This window comes from Leucoraja erinacea, chromosome 5, assembly GCF_028641065.1.
Source record: "Leucoraja erinacea ecotype New England chromosome 5, Leri_hhj_1, whole genome shotgun sequence".
NCBI classification, from domain to species: Eukaryota; Metazoa; Chordata; class Chondrichthyes; order Rajiformes; family Rajidae; genus Leucoraja; species Leucoraja erinaceus.
Window position 1 is genome coordinate 59,814,359 of NC_073381.1, and position 23,365 is coordinate 59,837,723.

Sequence of the window (23,365 nt, forward strand, 5' to 3'; positions counted from 1 at the left end):
CTGCACCCTGTGTACACACTGCTTAGAAGCTACTTGGGGAGGTAATGTCATGTAACAGGGTCCCAATCAAAAATGTGTGTGTCCATCAAGGGTGGCACAGTGGTGTGGCTGTTTGAGCTGCTGCCTCTCAGAGACCCAGGTTTGATTCTAACCCTGTGTAGAGTTTGCATCTTCTCCCTGTGACCATGTGGGTTTCTTCACATGTCCCAAAGATGTGCAGGTTTGTAGGTGAATTAGCCTCTGTAAATTGTCCCTAAATTGTAGGGAGTGAATACGAAAGTGGGATAACATACTAGTGTGAACGGGTGATTGATGCTTGGTATGACCTAGGTCAACAGAAGGGATTGTTTCAATGCTGCATTTACTAACTAAATAAAACATTTATTTCCACTGATGCTTCCTGACCAGAGTCCCTCCAGCAATATTGTTTTGCACCAGATTGCAGCATCTGCAGTTTTTTATATCTGGATAAAATCCAAGGGAACTTTAGGGAAAATGCTCGCTCGTCAATCTAGCTGATTATAATGAACCAGGAATTCATTCATTCTGAATTCTGCAAAATGACTATAATTTGAAGCATTTCGTGTCTGTCATCTAGAAACTACCAGTACTTCTGTACTTGCTTGAAGTGTCAAACGTAGTCTTTCAATATCTTGTGTAAACATCTCAATACTTCCTTGCATTTGGTATCCTCTATGCAAACGCCAGATTGTTGCTTGCAATTTAATCCTATTTTTAATAAAGCAACTACTAGGGATGTAAAAATGAAATGAAACTAAACTGTGCTATAAATACATGCTTCTGGTGAGCTATGTTCCTGTACTAAAGCTTTATTGCCAAGCAAATGCAGCCAAATCCTGTTTTCCTTTATACATTCTGTCACTTCATACTAATCGATATTGAACTAGGCGAAAATTAAAACAAAAAACTGCAGTTGCTGATAATCTAAAACAACAATAAAAAATAAAAAAATCTGGAAATAGTCTGTAGATCAGGCTGCATATGTGAGAAGAAATACAGTCAAAATTTCAGTTTGGGCACCTTTTGACAGAACTGGAGATAACAGAAAGCTTGTAAAGCCGCAGAGTGGCTGGGTGAGTGGGATGCCTCAAATTGTAAAACAAGTTTAACATGGGGATAAACTGTAAACAGGTATTGAATTATGTTGTCCACTGTCTGCTTGTCCTGTGAAATCTTACTCTTTTTTTACAGTGCCTGACATGTAAATAGCTCGTTCTAAGCTCCCCCCCCCCCCGTCTAGTTTCAGTCGATAAAATACTGAATCAAGCACTTGAGCAACTAAACTTTATTTTGGATAACACAACAGAAATTCCCCTCTACAATACCTAACCACTGCGGGTTCAATCCTTGTATCTGCTTGGTCAAGCCCTTCTAGCATCGTGCAAGCAGAGATACTACGAAAGGTCACGCAGTCCCAAGCGTTCTTCCAGAAGATCGACATCAGACCTCGTGGAAGCTACCTTTTATAGGTCCCCGAGCCTTGAGGGGCCGAACCACATGGGAGAGGTCTCTATACAGTCCAATAACAAATATCAATTAACACAGTGTTTGAGAAGGAACTGCAGATGCTGGAAAATCGAAGGTACACAAAAATGCTGGAGAAACTCAGCGGGTGCAGCAGCATCTATGGAGCGAAGGAGATAGGCAACGTTTCGGGCCGAAACTCGTACACAGTACACAGTACATCGATTAACACAGTACATGATAGACAGTTCCCTAACCCAATAACACAGTAACTAATACAATGTATCCGACAAAGCTTCTAGATGGAAGTTTACAGAGATGAATTATGCAATATGTGCCTTGGGATTCAGACAGCCCAGACAAAGCTCAACATCTTAACCAATCAACAACTGTCCAAATAAAGCTTTGCAACATTATTTACACTATGTATATCTGGTTTGCATTGACCCAATCAGTTCCATGCAATTTACACCTTATTGTACCAAAACTGCAGATGTCCCATTCTTTCACTGCAGTTCTTATCTAGGCCACAGTCAAACTGGCACCATTCAGCAGCTTGTCCCAGTTCTGCAAAAGGCACATTTAACTTGACCAAAATGGCCTAGCAGCACACAAGCCGCACAATTTTAATGTCCTGGCTGCTCCAATTTGGCCAGGATTAACATTCCTTCCTTTTATCATTGATGATAAACCATCTTTTATGCTAACTAAATAATCAGATAATCTGATATATATAGGTGTGACTATTACATTCTCCATCTATTAACAACAACAAGATGATGATGTTTCTTCCCATAATCTTATCAAGCTTCGCGACCAAATAGGCCCACAATACTCCTGGTGTGGTCTCACTAGGGGCCTCTACAACTGCAGAAGGACCTCTTTGCTCCTATACTCCTCATGTTATAAAGGCAAACATGCCATTCACTTTCTTCACTGCCTGCTGTACCTGCATGCTTACTTTCATAGACTGATGAACAAGGACCCCCAGATCCCGTTGTGCTTCCCCTTTTCCCAACTTGACGCCATTTAGATAGTAATCTGCCTTCCTGTTTTTCATACCAAAGTGGATAACCTCACATTTATCCACATTAAACTTCATCTGCCATGCGTCTGGCCAAGCAGCACACAAGCCTTTACACAATTTTAATATCCTGGCTGCTATAATTTGGCCAGGATTAACAATACATTGTCAGGGTTGCCAACTGTCCCGTATTAGCCGGGACATCCCCTATATTGTGCTAATTGGTTTGTCCCATATGGGTCCGCCCTTGTCCTATATTTGACCTACTACTCGGGTCTAGGGGACTGTCGGGTCGCAGTGCCGTGTTCGGCCCTGTTTCAGCCATCCCAATGTAGTGCAGCCCATGGAGTGCAGCAGCAGCACATCGTCCGTGGCCCCGTCGGTCGGCAGCCTGACCAGCTGTCCGACCTCCAGACCTTTACTTACTGCCGACACCACCACCCCTCCTTCTCATGGCTGGTCATCGGTTCCTGAGTTGGATGGGGTGCTGGAATACATGTAGCAGAACACAAAGCCCAACCAGCCGGACAGCTGAGGAGTTTTGGACCAGGCGCCGGACTTTGCAAGTGACATCGCCCGAGCCAAAACTCCTCAGCTGGCTCGCCGACTGGGCTTTGTGGGCAGTCCAGCACCCGGGCCAACTCATCATTCACCCAGCCATGGCTGTGTCGGAATTGCCGTCGGGAATTAGTCCCTTACTTTGACCTTTTGTCCATTATTTGGGAGTGAGAAAGTTGGCAACCCTAGTGTCCAGGCAAGTTGATATTAACTCCTGCTCATATCTAAGTAACGTTTGTGTACAGACAGATGTTCCAGCATTAGCTCTGGGAACATTTTGTAACTCTAGGGGAAGAACTAATTTTGGCTGCTCCTCCCTTTGCACCAGTGGACTACTAGATTATTCTTAAAACCTGCAGTTTGAGATCTTTCCTTGTCACGTATGAATCTCATGCAATATGGGCATGGCTGTGAATTTTATTATGCTGTTAAACTGCAATTCTGGACCAGATTTCAGAAGTGCAGCATAATGAGTTTGTTGCAGTTTAATGAAGACTGCTGAGGATAAAGTTCCACCCAATAGTGTCTTAAACTGCACATGCTTCTTACACAGCACTTTATCAGGGACTAAATATGGCACTTTTATTGCAATCGCTATTACTTGTACGCAATCAGCAATCTACTCATAACTCAATTATGGAATGACCTTTGCAAGTCTGTTTCCCTCATTAACGCCTACCTTTCTTCATTAATCTGATTTTTAAAATCATCAACTCTACATTAATTGATTTATAATTAGGTGGGTAAATCATTTCCCCTTGTTTTTTTATAGATTCATTACCTTCCAGTCTTTTGACATAATTTCCTTTACGGAAAAATGTTGACTTTTTTTCAATCTTGTTACTTTTTTTCTTTGACTGCCCAAGAGAAATCTCATCAAAATGTTGCACTCATTTAACCCCTTTTACTGCTTTGCAAAGCCACAATGCTTTGCAATTGGGGAGATGTCATAGGGTCGTGCAGCACAGAAACAGGCCCTTTGGCCCAGAATGTCAATGCCGACCAACATGACCCATCTACACTAGTCCCACGTTTGTGTGCTTGCCCCATATCCCTCTAACCTTTCCTATCCATGAACCTGTCCAAATACTTTGGAAGTGTGACATTCTGGTTGAATACAAAATACATGCAACTAATTTAGGGGTAGCACAGTGGCACAGCTGGTAGAGCTGCTGCCTTACAGCGCCAGGGACCAAGATTCAAACCTGTCTGTGAGGAGTTGGCATGTTCTCCCTTTGATGCACGGGTTTCTCCTGGTCTCTTCCCACATCCCAAAGACGTGCAGATTTGTCAGTTGATTGCCATTTGTAAGTTGCCTCTAGTGTTTAGAAAGTGGATGAGAAAGTGGGTTAACTGGTGATCAATGGTTGGCGTGAAGCTGATGGGTTGTAGGGCCTGTTTCCATGCTCCATCTGTAAACTAAACAAAGTAAAAGTGTGCACATAATCAGTTTCTGGTGGTGTTTTTTGACGGTTCGCAATTGACCAAAGCATTGGGAAATCTTCCCGACTCTTCAAGGCAGTGCTTTGAGATATTTTCGGTCCAATTAAGAGAATTTCCAGGACTCGATTTAATGATCCATTTGAAAGACTGCCCATAAAACATTCCCTCAGAATAGTTCTGAAGTTTCAAACACTACAAATTTATTTTGAAATTTCTGGAGTGGGACTTGCACTCACACCCTTATTTGGGGAGGTAAGCATTCTATCAGTTGTCACCATAACTTGTTTAGCACACCATTATCCAAAATGGTTGAATGTTTAGATTAGATTCGTTTATTTTCATTTTTCGGTCTGAACGAAATTTTGTTTCCCTGCAGTCATACATATAAGAAAAAAATGACAAAAACACACAATCAACACAAATTTAACATCCACCACAGTGAGTTCACCAAACACCTCCTCACTGTGGTGGAAGGCAAAATCTTAAAGTCTCTGTCTCTTCCCTCTTTGTTCTCCCTCTGCGCCGAGGCGATCCAGGCTCCAGATGTTGTGACTCCACCGGGTGATGGTAAATCCCGCGGCTCAACCGTGCTCCGCGAACGGGCCGGTTCAAACTCCGCGGGTGGTCGCTGCCGCCGCCACAGCTCCGGGGCCGAGTTGAGTCTCCGCTTCCGCTGCTGCCGCTGCTGCCGCCGCCACAGCTCCGGGGCCGAGTCGAGTCTCCACTGCTGCTGCTGCTGCCGCCACAGCTCCGGGGTCGTGTCGGGTCTCCTCTGCCTCCGCCACAGCTTCGGGGCCGAGTCGGGTCTCCGCTGCCGCTGCTACAGCTCCGAGGCCGAGTCGGGTCTCCATTGCCGCTGCCGTTGTGCTGCCACTGCTGCCACCGCTGCCGCCACCGCCGCCACAGCTCCGGGGCCGAGTCGGGTCTCTGCTGCCTCCGCCACAGCTTCGGGGCCGAGTCGGGTCTCCACTGCTGCTGCTGCTGCCGCCACAGCTCCGGGGCCGAGTCGGGTCTCCGCTGCCGCTGCTACAGCTCCGAGGAAGCCCATAGAGTCGGGGTCTCCCAGTTGATTCCGCTGCAGGACTGTCTTATGAAGCTGGATAGACTTGGCTGCCACCTTAAGGGGTTGGACAGGCTAGCCACAGCTCCCGAGGGGAAGTCCGCAAGGGGTCAGCTCCGCCAGGGTTTGAGGCCTCGGCGAGGGAGACGGGCTAGGAGATCAGGGGATGGGAGAATACAGACAGAAAAAAGCCATGTTCATATTGATCCACCGAAGGAAGAGACCGAAACATGTTTCTCCCATCCCCCCCCACCCACACACATACACAATTTAATAAAACAAAATTAATTAAAACATGATAAAGGAACAAAAAGAAAGGAAAAAAACAGACGGACTGCAGGTGGGCCGCAGATGCTAAAGCCAGTGCCGTCATCTTGACCTTAGATAGTATTATTTTACTATTACTTAGAATGTGAGAGGTCACATTTTATATCTAAGTAATTGTGATAAACATGTTGTTTACCTGTTAGCTTTTTTCAGTTGCTTTTTTGTTCCTGTGATGCTTTAGTTGGGACACTTCTCTCAATCTCTTCACCTTACTCAATTACAAGCCTCATCCCAATAAAAGGGCAAGAAGCTGAAGGCAAAAGAAAGCGAAAATAAAATGTGGTCTAAAATTCCCTAGATCCAGGATTGCTTTGATCTTCTTGAGTAATGCTTGTAATGAAAGTTTTTCATTCATTTCTTCAAAAAGAACATAAGATTTGATGGCATGATTGAACATTTTCTAAAGTCCTCACCGACCAATTCACATTATTCCTGTTCCAGGTGTTCTCCAATTTTCCCAGCCCCCAATGACCATAACCTTTCCTGGCTCTCCACTAATTCTTCTCTTCTGAAAACTTTTTTTGTGTTATTTTCGTTCCTGCAAAGTCTGGAATTCTTTCCCAAACCCTCACTTACTCTCTACATTCTTGCCATGAAATATTTTCAATAGACCTTTCAGGTGCCATCATTCAGCCCTTTGTCACCTTCCTTAATATATTCTTACATGACAAATTTAGTTTGAAAATACTCCTGTGAAATACTTTGGGATGCCAAAGCTGCTACAGTTATACAGTTATTGAGTCTGAGGAAGTGTCTCGGCCCGAAACATCACCTATTCCTTCTCTCCAGAGATGCCGCCTGTCCCGCTGAGTTACTCCAGTATTTGTGTCTATCTTCGATTTAAGCCAGCATCTGTCGTTCCTTCCTACAAGTTATTGTATTTGTAGCTGTCTAGGTTAACTTGACCTTGAGGAAAGGATTGTGCGAACCTGTTGATCTCAGGAGTTTAGTTTAGTTGAGAGACACAGCACGGAAACAGGCTCTTTGGCCCACTGAAGTCCGCGTCGACCAGTGATCCCTGCACATTAACACTATGGTACACACCTTAGAGACAATTTATAATTTAACCAAGCCAATCAGCCTACAAACCTGTACGTCGGGAGTGTGGGAAACTGGAGATCCTGGAGAAAACCCACACAGATCATGGGAGAACATAAACTCGGTACAGACAAGCAGAGCAGCCAACTCTCACGCATTGAGCATGAGACTCACGCATTTTGCCCAATTCTCACGCTCTCATGCTGATCACAGAATTTCTCACTCCGTGAGAAATTCTGTGATCAACGAGAATTTCAAAACTAATATCAACTGCATGGGCCGTGGGAAGCAGAAGCAGCGGCAGGGGCAGATGCGGATGGGGAGCCAGGACTGGCGAGTGTTTGCCAGGCTGGCGACTAGCTCTGGCCATGGAGCAGCCTCAGTGCAAGTCAGACACGTTGGAAGCGTTGCGCCGCTGCTGTGAGATTCTCTGTGCCGAATTCTCCCTGGATCAGGCTGCGGCTCGGTGCATCCTGGAGGCAACCAGTGGCTGCTGGAAGTAAGTACCAAGCACTGGGTAGAAGCGGTGGAAGATGGTGGCTGTCAAATGGGGGTGGTTGGAGAAAGCATCCTGCTTGCCCGCTAGATTTTCACTTACTATAACTGCAGGAAAAATGTTCCCCATGTTGGGGGAGTTCAGAGTTTAGGACTAAGAGGTAGGCCATTTAGGACTGAGATGAGGACAAACTTTCGTTACCCAGAGAGTTGTGAATCTGTGGAATTCTCTGCCACAGAAGGTAGTTGAGGCCAGTTCATTGGCTATATTTAAGAGAGAGTTAGATGTGGCCCTTGTGGCTAAAGGTATCAGGGGGTATGGAAAGGCAGGTACGGGATACTGAGTTGGATGATCAGGCATGATCATATTGAATGGCGGTGCAGGCTCGAAGGGCCAAATGGCCTACTCCTGCACCTATTTTCTATGTTTCTATGTTACAGAGACATGACTGCAAGAGGGCCGGGGCTGGGATCTGAATATTCAAGGGTATACCTCCTATTGAAAAGACAGACAGAGGGGCAGAGGGGGTGGGGTTGCTCTGTTGGTGAGGAATAAAATTTAGTCCCTTGCTCAAGGGGTGACATTTAAACAGGAGATGTGGAGTCATTATGGATCGAACTAAGGGATTGTTAGGGTAAAAACACCCTAATGGGGCTTATCTTACGTCCCCCAAACAGTAGCCTGGACATAGGGTGAAAGTTGAATCAGGAGTTAAAATTGGCATGTAGCAAAAGTAATGCTGTCATTGTTATGGGAGATTTCAACATGCAGGTAGACTGGGAAAATCAGGTTGGTACTGGACCCCAAGAAAGGGACTTTGTAGAGTGCCTTTGTGATGGATTCTTGTATTGGAGCTTGTATTGGAGCCTACCAGGGAGAAGGCAATTCTGGATTTAGTGTTATGTAATGAACGGGATGTTCAAGGACCTCAAGGTTAATGAGCCATTAGGAGGTAGTGACCATAACATGGTCAGGTTTAATCTACAATTGGAGAGGGAGAAGACTAGATCAGAAGTGTCAGTGTTTCTGTTGAATAAAGGGGACTATGGGGCCATGAGGGAGGAGCTGGCCAAAGTTGACTGGAAAGATACCCTCGCAGGGATGACAGTGGAACAAAAATGGCAGGTATTTCTATGAATAATACAGAAGGTGCAGGATCAGTTCATTCCTAGGAGGAAGAAAGATTCCAAGGGGAGTAAGGGGCGACCGTGGCTGACAAGGGACGTCAGGGACTATAAAAATAAAATAGAAGAAGTACAACGTAGCAAAGATGAGCGGGAAGCAAGAGGATTGGGTAATGTCTAAAGAGCAACAGAAGATAACTAAAAAGACAATACGGGGAGAAAAGATGAGGTAAGAAGGTAAGCTAGCCAAGAATATAAAGGAGGATAGTAAAAGCTTCTTTAGGTATGTGAAGAGAAAAAAAAATAGTTAAGACCAAAGTTGGACCCTTGAAGACCGAAAAAGGTGAATTTATTATGAGGAACAAGGAAATGACAGATGAGTTGAACAGGTACTTTGGATCCGTCTTCACAAAGGAGGACACAAACAATTTTCCTGATATAGTAGTGGCCAGAGGATCTGGGATGATGGAGGAACTGAAGGAAATCCACATTAGGCAGGAAATGGTGTTGGTAGACTGAAGGGACTGAAGACTTATAAATCCCCAGGGCCTGATGGTCTGCATCCCAGGGCACTTAAGGAAGTGGTTCTAGAAATTGTGGATGCATTGGTGATAATTTGCCAATGTTCTATAGACTCGGGATCAGTTCCTGTGGATTGGAGGGTAGCTCTTATCCCACTTTTTAAGGAAGGTGGGAGATAAAAACAGGGAATTATAGACCAGTTAGCCTGATATTGGTGTCTCTTGCTCTGCCATCGCGAGTGGTTGAATACGCGAGGTAATGTTTTATATCTCAGAAACTCGTAATGAAAGTCTGCCGTTTTACCAGTTAATTTTCCAGTTGCGTTTCATTCCTCTAATGACTTGGGTTGAACATTTCCCTTTGGTCTTTATCTTATTCAAGCAATTAGCCTAATTACAGGCCTTCAATCCCAACAATAGGGAATTAAAGTGACAGCAAAAGAAAACTAAAATAAAATGTTATCTAGTATTCTCTTGCCCCAAGCTTGCTTTGGTAATGGTTATTGACAGAGAATATAATCCAAGAGTACTATAGGCAAAATGGAATGAAATTGACAGATGATGGATAATAATGTGAAAACCTTGATTTGTTAGGTAAATCAGGTTATTTTTGAAATGTCCAAATTAGATTGTTACATGCATATTAAAAAAACTGCAATATTCAAAAGCCAATACACTGAAATTGGAATTACGATGATATATTTCTTTACGGAAAATCGTTCCGTTCTGGAGCAGAGAAAATTAAAGCATTCATCTGAGTAATTCTTATAAACTGGAGCCATATGGCAAACCATAATAGTTCTGAGGGAGCTCGATAATGTATGCTCTTTCCACTGAAGCTCAGGGTGATATCAACTGACTGAAGAGAAATTAACATGATGTGTTATGGAGCAGATGCATGACAACAAGGACTGCCTAGGGGGGTGGACCTTAGGACACAGACGAGCGTAATGAAGAAACAATCCCCACTAGAAGCCACGTACTGCAGTTAATCAACTGCATTTTAAATGCTCGCAGTACAACAAGGCCTGCACTGTAAAACTGGAAACCATATGTGGGGAGAAAAAAACTTCTAAGTCTTCTAGGGTTGATTGATTTTTTTTTCTCTCTCTCTCTTTCGTTCTCCTCTTGGAAGCCTGTGAAGGTTTACAGGCTCAGCTAATAAGTGGCAGACCAGAGATTTGTGGGAGGAGATTTGGCTCTATTGAATTTGTCAGTGAGCAGAGTGCAGCTCGGAGTGAGATCACATCCTCACGGTAAAGGCTGTCCATATCAGTGTATTGCCGCAGCTTGGGGGCTGCATGATATCCTCAGGATTACAACAGCAGGAAACCAAAATCGTTTTGTTTCACTCTCCGGAGTCGCGTCCGTGGTCAGCTCAACAAAATGGGCCTCAAGTAGGATAGTTTTCTCAAGAAGTAGAATCAACTGGATCTGGTACTTTTATGGTCAATTCTGGAGTACTTTTGGTCTCATACTTAACTCTTCGCTATGTGGGGCAGAGACATTTCAGACCACAAGAATGGCTTTACGATCTGCAGAAGACAAGCAGGTAAAACAAAACATGTAGAAAAGAGTTCCTGATTCAGTAAGCAGATTTTTTTTTTTTTTTTCTGAATAAGAAAGGAACAGCTGGAGTAGGATGTCCCTACCAACAGCGTGGCTAATCGGTGTGTGATTCCAGGCTAGCTACAATGTTCGGAGAAGTGAGCTGCTGTTTAAGCTTTTAGAGTGCTTGGATTGACTAGAAAGAAAAAAACAAATCTGATGACACATTCTGAGCTTGTCAGAGATTGTGAAGAAACTCTGCTTGATGAAGCAGATTGGTAAATAGATGTTCTGTTCCAGAAGGTGCAGACGTGCAACTGTTGTATTGAATTTCAGTTTATTTTAATGCAATTTAAGATGCACTTCTGTTCTTCACTTTTAATGTCTTTAGCAGAGGCTCAATTGCACGTTTTTTACAGTGTTTATGCAAATCTCATAATGCCTTGAATATTAATGCTTTTACTTAAAAAAAAACTATCATTGTTAGTCTAAAGCAATTTATTTGCTGTGTACTTTTAAACTTGCTGTGTAGCTTTGGCAGAGGTGTAGAGAAAGTTACAAAATTGAGAGACAGTTTATGGTGAAATATGAGTTAAAAATTATTCAGTTTACTGAATAACTGCAGAAGTGTCCATATAGCAGTTATAAATTCACAGCTTAACTGTGTTCAAGAGAGAACTTGCAACCAGTTTGTTGGAATTCATGCTCCATTGGTAGTCCTTAAGGTGCTATTTGACGCAGTGGTAGAGTTGCGCTCGATTCTGTCTGTACGGAGTTTGTACATTCTCCCTGTGACCGAGTCAATTTTCTCCGGATGCTCCGATTTCCTCCCGCACATGCAGGTTTGTAAGTTTATTCACTTTGGAAAAAATTATGATTGGTCCCTGGTGTGTAGGATTCTGTTAGTATACGAGGATGACGACTCAGTGGGCTGAAGGGTCTGTTTCTGCACTGTATCTCTAAACGAAACTAAACTAAACTACCACTGTGGGTAAACTTTTCCCTTAAGTTTACCCACAGTCAGTGGTGGCGGCTGTTTAGGCTTTATGCCTTTGAACGTCCAGGTCAAATTTCAGTGGCACAAATGTGTTCAGTCTTGACTGTTTTACTTTAGATAAGACCTATTCCAATGTGATTGTGTGAACTATAGTAAGATAATATACAGCCATATGTCATGATGTTCCAATCGCTAAGCTTACAACCCAATGGTATGAATTCACAAACTTCAAATAATCCCAACAATCCCTCTTTCTTTCAGAATAGTGTAACATTAGATACACCCATTATATAAAACTAATTTGATAGTGTAAACAGAATATATATTTGACTCGTTCTCTCTTAGCTTTCTTTGCTACTTTGATAAAGAAGCTTGTTAAACCTGGGGAAAATTTAATAAAAGTTCCTTTCACCTATGAAGTTAGAAAGCTCCTGTCAACTATATAGATAGAGTTGATCCAGACACACTCCTCATCTGCTGCCTGCATTTTCTGGGAGAGGATAATGAATAGCAGCTGACACCAAGGTGCCTTGGCTGTTTTTATCCATAACCTACACAGGACATTGAAACTGATTAGTGTTATTATCAGCATCTTGGATTAACTTGGTTAAATCACAGACTAAGGATTTATACATCACATGATCAGGAATGCTATCTTGGCAAAAGTGTTACTTTGTCCATAAAGGTCTGATGCAGAGATCTCAAAATGAAGCTAATTTGGATATTGATCAATTGCTGCAGATTCTGAAAGTCTCCGATAAACGGGTGGCATGTTGGTGCAGCCGGTGGAGCTGTTCCTCGCAGCACCAGAGACCCGGCTTCAATCCTCATCTCGGATGGTGGCTGTGTGGAGTTTGCATATTCTTCTGTGACCACCTAATTTCTCCTGGGTGCTCTCGTTTTCTCCCACATCCCAAAAGACGTGCGGGTTTGTAGGTTAATTGGCTTCTGTAAATTGGCCATTGTGTGTTGGAGTGGATGCAGAAGTGGGATAACATAGAACCCGTGTGAACGGGTGATCAATGGTTGGCGTAGATTTGGTGCTGTTTCTTTGCTGTATCTATCAAACAATCAGTTCAATACAAGTGTGCAGCTTGAGATTACTGCTTTAGGAAATTATAATATATATATAATATAAATGAGAATTCTTTTTGAGATGTGTTTGCTGGGTCCCTCAAATGATGCAACGACGTAGTCTGAGCAAACGTCGGCAGTCTACCGTCTACCCATGCATCCTGTTCATTAGCCGAAGAGTAGTGGTTCCTGCCCACAGGAGAAATTGCCCCAAATGGCATCCAGGGACTGAACAATGTTGGCCATTAATGTTGGGTTAATGACTAAAGGGCCATTTCCCAAAATGAATGACAGTCTTCACTATGGGAAGAATTTAAGTGAGAGTGGTTTCATTGTCAGTGTTTTGTGGCAGAATAATAATTTGCTCTTATCTTCTCAGCAATTGAATTAAAATGAGTGATGTTTAAACTGTTGCAAAACGTGGAAGTTACTCTTCCCCATTAAATCACACATCTCACTGATTATCAGAAATAAGTGGTTTAATTTTTCAATTTCATTTTTTGCCATTAGCTGAGTAATCCAGAGACATTCCTTTTGTCTCTTCCTTTGAGATTTCTCACCTTTCCTGATCAGATGAAATGTTATTGACATAAAACATTAATTTTTTTCTCTCTCCCTGTCTCTCCAAATGTTACTCTGAGATTGTTATTTATATTAGTAAACCAGACATATGGACATTAATCTAGAGACCTACATTCAAAATCCACAGATAGCAGCAGTGGAATTTATATGCAGTCAGTAACCAGAATTGTTATTATTAATGACCAAACTACTGATTGTATCTTTCAGGAGAGGAAATTGCTCTCTTTGCTCAATCTGGATTATATGTGATTCCAGAACAATCAATAGAGATGCTATTAAATACCCTCTGAAACAAAGCCTCCATAAATACTGCATTGTAACTGAGAAAGAAAACCTGCCGATCTACCTTCATTGGTAAAAAAAAAAAAGAATGGCTTTTTCCTCATGGGCTAGATTTATAATAGGAATTTTAAAACTCGCAATTGCCGGTTTGGGGATTGGTGTCGAGATAGGGCAGCATGGTTGCTGCCTTACAGCGCTTGCGGCGCCAGAGTTCCGGGTTCGATCCTGATTACGGGTGTTGTCTGTACCGAGTTTGTACGTTCTCCCCGTGACCGCGTGGTTTTTTTTCTCCATGATCTTCGGTTTCCTCCCACACTCCAAAGACGTACAGGTTTGTAGGTTAATTGGCTTGGTATAAATGTAAAATTGTCCCTAGGGTGTGTGTGTAGGGTGGAGTTAATGTGCGGGGATCGCAGGTCAGCACAGACTCAGTGGGCCGAAGGGCCTGTTTCTGCACTGTATCTCTAAACTGAACTAGGAAAAATATCTCCCAAGAGTAAACAAACAAAAGGCTGACAAAGTCATACTCAAAGAATCCCACCTGACAATGTGCTGGACTCCTCCATTATAATCCCTTGGGATGTCATGGTGTGTGTTGTGGGAATTGTGGTGAGTGACTTGCCTTCTGGCCCCCAGAGGTCCTTTCACCATCAACAGGAATGTGATGGAATTCCCTCCACAATCCCAGACAATGCAGTCTGCCTGATCAGCACCTCACCCATTGCCCTACACATTTGCTCCATTCACCAGCAGTCCACTGTGTAGTTGCCATCCACAAATTCACCACTATTACTCCACTCTGGTGCCAACATCTCACATACCTGGGGCATCCGCTGCCACGTCAAGCAAGGATAACAAGCTGATTGGAAAACTGCCACTTGCAAATTACCTTAGTCATTCTGGAATGGGATTATCATTTATCTGTGGTCACTGGATCTAGGTCCTGAAGCTCCTTTCCTAATGTCCTAAGGACGGCAGCAATTAAAGGTGCTGGCCGACCTCTATCTTCTCCAGAACGGCCTGGACAAGCAAGAAGCTTTGCCTTCGCCAGCAACATCAAAATGAAGTTAGAAAATATAGTACAGTGAAAGTAGTTCGAAACTGATTATTAGAGAGCCATAGAGTGATTCAGTGTGGAAATAGGCCCTTCGGCCCAACTTGCCCACACCGGCCAACATGTCCCTGCTATATTAATACCAACTGTCTGAGTTTGACCCATAAACCTCCAAACCTGTCCTATCCATGTACCTGTCTAACTGTTTTTTAAACATTGGGGTAGTCCCTGCCTCAACTGCCTCCTCTGGCAGCTTGTTCAATACACGCACCACCCTATGTATGAAACAATTTATCCCTTAGATTCCTTTTAAATCGTTTCCCCTTCATCTTAAACCTGTGTCCTCTCATCCTCGACTTGCCTACTCTGGGCAAGAGACTGTGCATCTACTCAATCTATTCCTCTCGTGATTTTATACACCTCTATAAGATCACCCCTCATTCTCCTGCGCGCCAAGGAATAGAATCCCAGCCTACTCAATCTCTCTGCAATGTAACTGCAGTTCAAAGAATGATTGTGAATACACTTGCCTGGATGAGACCAACTCTAACAATGGCAAAGAATCATTGAGGAATCGGTGCAGAAAAATGGCATTGAAGCAAGAAAGAAAATTCAGTCATGATCTTGTTCCGTATGTTCTTTCCGTGCACACAAATATTGTGACTGGATCCAGTGCAGGGTTAATTTCAGGTTGTATCCTTATAAGGAACATTTGGATCGATTTGTCACCGTTGGAGATAGTTGGAGTGCAACTGTTTTGTACCCACTTTTCTCCAGTTTCTATTCCAAAATGTGGTGTGCCATAATTTTACTGCCTCCTTTATGCTCTTGGGTACAGCATTGATTTCCCTCTTGTGTAGAGTCTAACAATGTTTGGAGTGTGTCTATACTTTCAATATCTTACTGTGTAGTAAAAGGGCCTAAGGGTATAACAATGGCTCGTGCCTCTATTTGATGTCAGATGATCAAGGCATTCCTTTTTGGCAAATTAGCCTTCCATGTACAAATTGCATTCAATATTATTCAAAATTATCAAAACAGTGTTGTTTTGTTGGCTCTAGAATCTGCTTATACTTGTTTGTAGATTTCTGAATGTAAAATCTGCCAAGAACGAATAAAATTTGGTGCTATATTTGATTTAAAAAAAAATTATGTTGGCAGGAGGGGAAAGGAACTCTGTATTTAAGCGTGTAGGAAGGAACTGCAGATGCTGGTTTACACCGAAGATGGACATAAAAATTTGGAGTAACTCAGCGGGTCAGGCAGCATCTTTGGAGAAAAGGAATAAGTGACGTTTTGGGTTGAGACCCTTCTTCAGACTGAGTCGGGAGAGGGAAACAAGAGATAATGAAAAGGTACATGGAACACATGAATGAAAGATATGCAAAAGGACAAATTAAAGCCAGCTGCGACGATCAAGTATAAGGTGAAGCCCACAATGGTCCATTGTTGGCTGTGGGGATGGTGATAACTAGTGATGAAAATGGACAATCCAGAAGGACGGCAGTGAAAGTAGGACTAGGATGGGTGAGGGAAGGAGAGAGGGGGATTTAAGGGTTGTTTGAAGTTAAATCAATATTCATACTATTGGGTTGTAAACTGCCCAAGCGAAATATGAGGTGTGTAGGAAGGAACTGCAGATGCTGGTTTACACCAAAGATAGACACAAATTGCTGGAGTAACTTAGCGGGCCAGGCAGCATCTCTGGAGAGAAGGAGTGGTTGATATTTCGGAAGGGTCTCGACCTGAAACATCACCTATTCCTTCTCTCCAGAGATGTTGCCTGTCCCACTGAGTTACTCGAACATTCTGTGTCTATCTTCAAAATATGAGGTGCTTTTCCTCCAATTTGCATTTGGCCTCACTCTGACAGTGGAGGAGGCTCAGCCCAGAATGGGAGTTAAAGTGTTTGGCAACCAGGTGATCGAGTAGGCCAAGGGGGACTGAGCGAAGGTGTTCAGCGAAACGACTGCCTTGTCTGCACTTGGTCTTGCCAATATATAGGAGTCCACACCTTGAATAGCAGAGTTTTGATGTGATGCTCATGACCTATGCAGATGAAGTCGGATTCATCACAAAATAAATCGCAAAGTCTAGTCTAATACGTGTATAACTATTATAAATAATTGTGAATGACTTATAGAAGCAAAACTATATGTTGCCATATACTAGTTTATTTAGTTTATTGTCACATGCACCGAGGTACAGCAAAACTCTTTTGTTGCATGCTAACCTGTACCTGAATCTGGTGGTATGCATTTTCACACATCTATACCTTTTGCCTGATGGGAGAGGGGAGGGGCAAGTGGCCAGTGGCCAGGGTGTGACTCATCCTGGCCTTGCCGAGGCAGCGTGAGGTTTAAATTGAGTCAACAGAAGGGAGGTTAGATTGTGTGATGGTATGGGCTGCATCGCTGCAATTTCTTGCGGTATTGGATGGAGCTGTTCCCAAACCAAGCTGTGATGCATCCTGATAAAATGCTTTCGATGGTGCATCTGTAGAAGTTGGTGAGAGTTGTTGGGGACATGCCAAACTTCCTAAGCCATCTAAGGAAGTAGAGGCGTTGGCTAGTTTCTTTGGTACAATCATCTTTTCAATAAATGAACATCAACTTCCAAAACATGCCCATTAGGACTTTTGTGGCTTAAAAAAGTCTTAATTGTAATAGCTACTTCCAGGGCTTTCAGATCAGAATGGTATTCACAGATTTGCTCTTGGATCTGGTAGTGTTGTGTTAAACCCCTGTCTCACGGTGCGAGTCGACCCACGAGTGACCCAGAGTTTAGAACAAACTCGTAGTAATCACGTACAATTAATGTAGTGGGAACGTCGGAACACATGGACGCAACTTAGCGACTCGTGGCGCTAACGGCAGGTACCCGTGAAACTTGTTAACTCTTGAAAAATTTCAAACATGTTTAAAGTTTTCCACAAGCCAAATTTACTCTTGAAGTTAAAAATGTAAACATTTAAACTCGTTGTAAGAACGCAATGGCCCGTGAGTTTACCGTAGTGACTCGTGAGTAACTCATGGGTTTGGCCTGAGTGCCAGAAGTGAAATGTTGAAGATTAGTCAGATCTTAATGGAAAATTTTCAGTGAAGGAGCAAAAAGCACTCACCGGGGATCTGAGCGAAAAGAATGAACCATGCAGTGGGGGGAAAACCCGCATTGTGAGAGGTAATTAGTTCCCTTCAGAACTTTAACTTTTCACGTTGAAACGGTGCCATGAATCCTTGTTAGATTAATGCACTTTTTATGGAGAAGCAGATATATGGGACAGGTGTCCCGTCTCAGGATATATATCCGAAAAATGTTATGCGTTTAAATAGGGGGTTTTCTCAGGCAGCACTTTCCACCCAGTCTGTTCGCGTTAAGGAGGCTTTCAGTTGTGAGACCAGACTGTAGCCACTTGTGAAGTACACTTGATGCCCTGATGGTGAATCATTTCCTTTCAAGCGACAAGGTGCCTCCTACCTTTTCAAGGTGTGTAGGATATCTGTTGGTTCACACATCACCCAGCCTGCAGTCCTAGCCCACCGCAGTTCCAGGGAGGCCCCGTGAAGCCGGCTGGTTGGTCTGTCTTGTGTTCGCAAGCCCATTGCATGCAGCAGCTGAAATTACTGCTGGGGTCCATTCCACTTGGTTTCCTCAAGTAACCAGTAAATTACTATTAAACCTTGACATGCTTTACATAGTGACATATTCTAACATCCAGGCAAATTGTGAAGATTGCGTAATGAAACAAATAATTGAACTACCACAGGTACAAGACCCATTGACCAAACAGTGCTTCAGCAGTGAAGTACAAGAAGGGCTGGTAAACAATAATTTTCAAAGTGATTTCTTCCAAAAGAAGCCATCTAGAAATAATGCGAGGGAAAGAAGGGGTGGGAGGATGGGGTGGGGGGAGAAGGGGAAGGGTGCATGGGTGAGCTGCACACTTTCCCCTCTGTGGCTAACAGCAGCCTCCAAGCCCTACTGAAGGTGGCTGGAGCTGGTGGTGTCAGTAACCGTGTGGAAAATTGCCTCATTGTTTTTCAGGCTTCAGCAGCGTGGATGCGGTATGGATCCTGCAGTTGGTTTGCCTGGGAACGATGGCGCAGAAGGTTGCACATGGTCCTCTCACAGCTCCAGCGAACAAAAGGTTCGATCCTGACCTCCGGTGGTGTCCGTGTCAGGGTTAGACCTTTTCCCTGTGACCCAATGGGATTCCCCCGGCCGCTCTGGTTTCCTCCCACATCCCCAAAGAACGTAGGCTAATCTGCCGCTGTAAATTAACCCGAGTGTGTCGGTGAGTAATGGAATCTGGGACAGTTGACGAGCATGTGAGAGAGAATAAATTGCAGGGAAATGAATGGGGAATGTGATTGATGGGATTGCTGTCAGAGCTGGCATCGCCTTGATGGGCCAAATGACCTCCTTCCATGTTGAAAGAATAATAAGCCAGAAAGTCAGCTCTCTGACGTTGATTTACGGGATATTCATGAAATATCATGCGCCGGCCGATAGCATTTGGAGAGTTTATGATGCAATGATGTAACCAGTTGTAATTATGATATCAATTATGGTGTCTACACCGGATGATAGTCTACCATACAATATAGGAAAACATTCTCATATTTACAATTAAGGGCCAATTGTATTTGGGTTTTTAATACAAATTCAGTTTTCCTGAGTTTAAATTAAAACTTGGGCCAGGCGCTGGGAAACTCTGGGACGCCACTGCTGAAGAGAACATTTGAGTTTTGTCTTTCAATCGGAGGTTCGTGGGCGGGCTGGGGTGACTGTAGGGCTCTGAAAACGTTGTTTCCCAGGGCTGGGGTGAGTGTGAAAGGGGTGGTTTCTGGGCAGATCTGCCCAATCAGCAATGTTTTGAGCCGCTGCTTTATAGAGAGACACACACTGCTATCCCTCCAGTCTACGGACCTTGCTGTCCAGAAAAAAATAACGTTAATGTACAATTTACTTCATCTTTTTGTTAGAAGTTTACCAACTTTTTGATGAGAGATGAATTAAGGGAATAAAACAATCTTACTAGACACAAAAAGCTGGAGTATCTCAGCCAAGCCGGCAGCATCTCTGGGGAGAGGGTTGAAACATTTTTTCAGTCTGAAGAAGGGATTCGACCAGAAACGTCACCCATTCCCTCTCTCCAGAAATGCTGCATGTCCCGCTGAGTTACTCCAGCATTTTGTGTCTATCTTCGGTGTAAACCAGCATCTGCAGTTCCTCCCAACAAAAAAAAAATAGCCTATGATTGATGCCAGACTTTGAACAAATGCAGTTCAAATGGACTTTTGAATGCAATTTTGGAAGGATTGTTTCTTGAAACAAACTGCTCTAAATGAATGAAGGAAGGAATTGCAGATACTAGATTAAACCAATGATAGACACAAAATGATGGACTAACTCAGCTGGTCAGGCAGCATCTCTGGAGAATAGAAATAGGCGATGTCTCGGGTCGAGATCGTTCTTCAAGCTGGATCTTTTTATAGTGAAAAAAAACTGCTTGACATCACTCCATGTGATGATTTTTCCACACGTCGGTAGACGTTGTTGGCTCAAGAGTAACTCGGGAGAGGAACTTGCTACATCGCAGAAATAAGAAGTAAATGGCAAACTTAGACATACACGTGGGAACTCGGTTAAACTCTTGAATATAAACTTGGAATCTCATACACAACCACGAGTCTGATTTTTTTTCTTTCACTTGGGGTCACTGGTGGGTGGACTCGCCCCGTGAGACAGGGGCTTAAGGTTGTTCTTCCAGGTGTGTTTCTTTTCATTATAACCATATAACCATATAACAATTTACAGCACGGAAACAGGCCATCTCGACCCTTCTAGTCCGTGCCGAACACATATTCTCCCCTAGTCCCATATACCTGCGCTCAGACCATAACCTTCCATTCCCTTCCCGTCCATATAACTATCCAATTTATTTTTAAATGATAAAAACGAACCTGCCTCCACCACCTCCACTGGAAGCTCATTCCACACAGCCACCACTCTCTGAGTAAAGAAGTTCCCCCTCATGTTACCCCTAAACTTCAGTCCCTTAATTCTCAAGTCATGTCCCCTTGTTTGAATCTTCCCTACTCTCAGTGGGAAAAGCTTTTCCACGTCAACTCTGTCTATCCCTCTCATCATTTTAAAAAAAACCTTTATCAAGTCCCCCCTTAACCTTCTGCGCTCCAAAGAATAAAGCCCTAACTTGTTCAACCTTTCCCTGTAACTTAGTTGCTGAAACCCAGGCAACATTCAAGTAAATTAGGTAAAAGATTGCATAATATTAATTTATGGTTGGTTCGTGTTTCAAAATGTTCAGTCTTTTGGTTTGACTGCCCGTTATAAAATTTTCTTTGGGTGCCTTTGCTAAATATATATTATAGTAACTATTACTATTTGTTCTTGGCATCCATAATGTGGTCCCTTTGACTGGATTGCCTGAAAGGATTCTGGCTATCCCAAATGGCATCCCAACCTAATCTGTGAAGCCCACAGCCACCTAACCCGCTGTTATTCACTCCTTAAACAAAATGGAAAGGGGTGGTCAATTTAGTTTTATATACGAACTTACCAACAGGTTGGTAATTCATACCGATTGTACAGTTGCTGGGGAAGTCGAGGATCCATTTGCAAAGGGATGCACAGAGACCCAGTTCTGAAGGTTTCTTAACTGAACACAATACTCTAAATGCGGCCTCACTAATGTCTTACGCAATTGCAACATGACCTCCCAACTTATATACTCAATACTCTCACTGATGAATGCCAATGTACCTGATCCACCAGCGACTCCACCTTCAGGGAATTATGCACCTGGAGTCCTAGATCCCTCTGCTCTACAACACTACCCAGAGCCTACCATTCACTGAGTAGGTCCTGCCCATGTTAGACTTCCCATTTTCTGCATTAAATTCCATCAACCGTTCCTCAGCCCACCTGGACAATCAGTCAAGATCCTGCTGCAATTTTCACAAACATCTTCACTATCTGTAAAACCGCCCAGTTTTGTATCATCTGCAAACTTGCTAATCTTGCCGTATATGTTCTCATCCAAATCATTGATATAGGTGACAAACAGTAACGGGCCCAGCACCGAACCCTGAAGCACACCACTAGTCACAGGCCTCCAGTCTGAGAATAACCTTCCACCATCGCCCTCTGCTTCCTTCCATGAAGCCAATTTTCTATCCATTCATAAAATTGAATATGTTGAAATACAAACTTTGCCAGTGGGTTTTGCTGGACATGCGTAAATGTTGTTTGGTTACTTGCCTTAATAAACAGCATTGCACAGCAGATCCATTAATGCAATATAGGTGATCAATTTGGGATCTAGCTGCTGAGGAAGTGGCAAGACCATATTCAAGTGTAAGAGAAAAGACAATGGGCTTTTCCAGACAGTCTAATGATGGCAGGCATTAGATATGCTGACAAAGTATGCATGCCATTTGCTCAGCATGCGGAATGAGTGATGGTATTCCTGACATCAAACACATGCTTGATTGTACATGATAGAACATCACAGCCATGGGGGAGAATAAAAGATAATGTTACAACTAGTGGCATGATTGAATATGTATATAACACTGGTAAATTTATTAGGAGCAACATCTGCTGAATAGAATGTGTTTATTGTCATTGGGTAGAGCAAATTGCATTCTGAAATCTGAGAGCAAAGAACTGCCACAAACCAATCCATCATTGGCCAAAATGTGCAACTGTGAATTGATACACAAGACATTGTAGATGTTGGAAACTGGAACAAAAAAAGAACAAACAACTCAAGAAAACTCATTGAGCCAACCATCATCTGAAAATTCCAGATGAAGTGTCCTGACCTGGAATATCAACATACATTCCCCTCCACTGGTGCTGCCTGACGCACAGAATTTCTCCAGTAGTTGTGTTATGCACTGTGAATAACGGCTGATCTAACTCTCCTTCCTAACCCCATTCTCCTGCCTTCTCCCCATAACCTCTGACACCCGTACTAATCAAGAAACCACTGGGTATCAATTGGATCATGACATGAGTTAAGAGGAATAGATAATAAATACATTTATACTTGGCTGGAGTTATAACTGTTAACTCTCATATATTGTGTTTAGAATTATTTGTAAAATATTGAGTCCACTTTAATTGGCAATTACAAAAAGTTTATATAGATATTTATTGTGTTACTTTTCAGTTAAGGCACCGTAGTATGTAAATTGTGCATGTCTAGAATGTTTCAGTTGCTGTAGAGTATTTATTAGTAATAATTAAAGGATGTTTGGCTGGAAGTTCTCTCCTATGTCCGGAGTTCCAAAACGGCAATGTCGAAAAGGATCTATTATGATTACAACCAGAAAATCATGTTATTTATTGAGTAAAATGCCATTTTGGAAGTCATTTGTTCATTCATGAGGTTATTTTTGTAAAATTCTTTTCCATATAGCCTGCAACGTATTTTGAAATGACATACTTAATTGCAAATAGTTTAGTTTAAAGATACAGAATGGAAACGTGCCCTTTGGCCCACTGGGTCTATGCCAACCTTTGATCACCTGTTCACATAGTTCTATGTTATCCTATTTTCTCACTCACTCCTTGTACTGGCGATTTAGCGAGGGTTTTCTAAAAAGCCCTCATGTCTTTGCGATATGGGAGGAAACCAGAGTACCCAGAAGAAACCCGTGCGGTCACAGGGAGAACATACAAGCTCCACACAGACAGCACCCAAGGTTAGGATCAAACCAGG

The 23,365-nt window shown here is 43.0% G+C and overlaps 1 protein-coding gene across 5 annotated transcripts in view; it reads left to right on the forward strand.

The window, feature by feature from the left end:
• Positions 1-23,365, forward strand: part of cep85l (centrosomal protein 85, like) — a 239,013-nt gene that overhangs the window by 23,930 nt on the left and 191,718 nt on the right. Inside the window, exon 1 of one of the 5 annotated variants that reach the window (XM_055635753.1) lies at positions 10,000-10,628. The exons of 2 other annotated variants lie outside the window; for them this stretch is intronic. In XM_055635753.1, coding sequence (XP_055491728.1) covers positions 10,568-10,628 — 61 coding nt within the window. In that variant the 5' untranslated portion in view covers positions 10,000-10,567. Of the gene's footprint in view, positions 1-9,999; positions 10,629-23,365 lie in introns of those variants that run through there. 2 more of the 5 variants (XM_055635750.1, XM_055635752.1) reach the window with 2 other exon arrangements.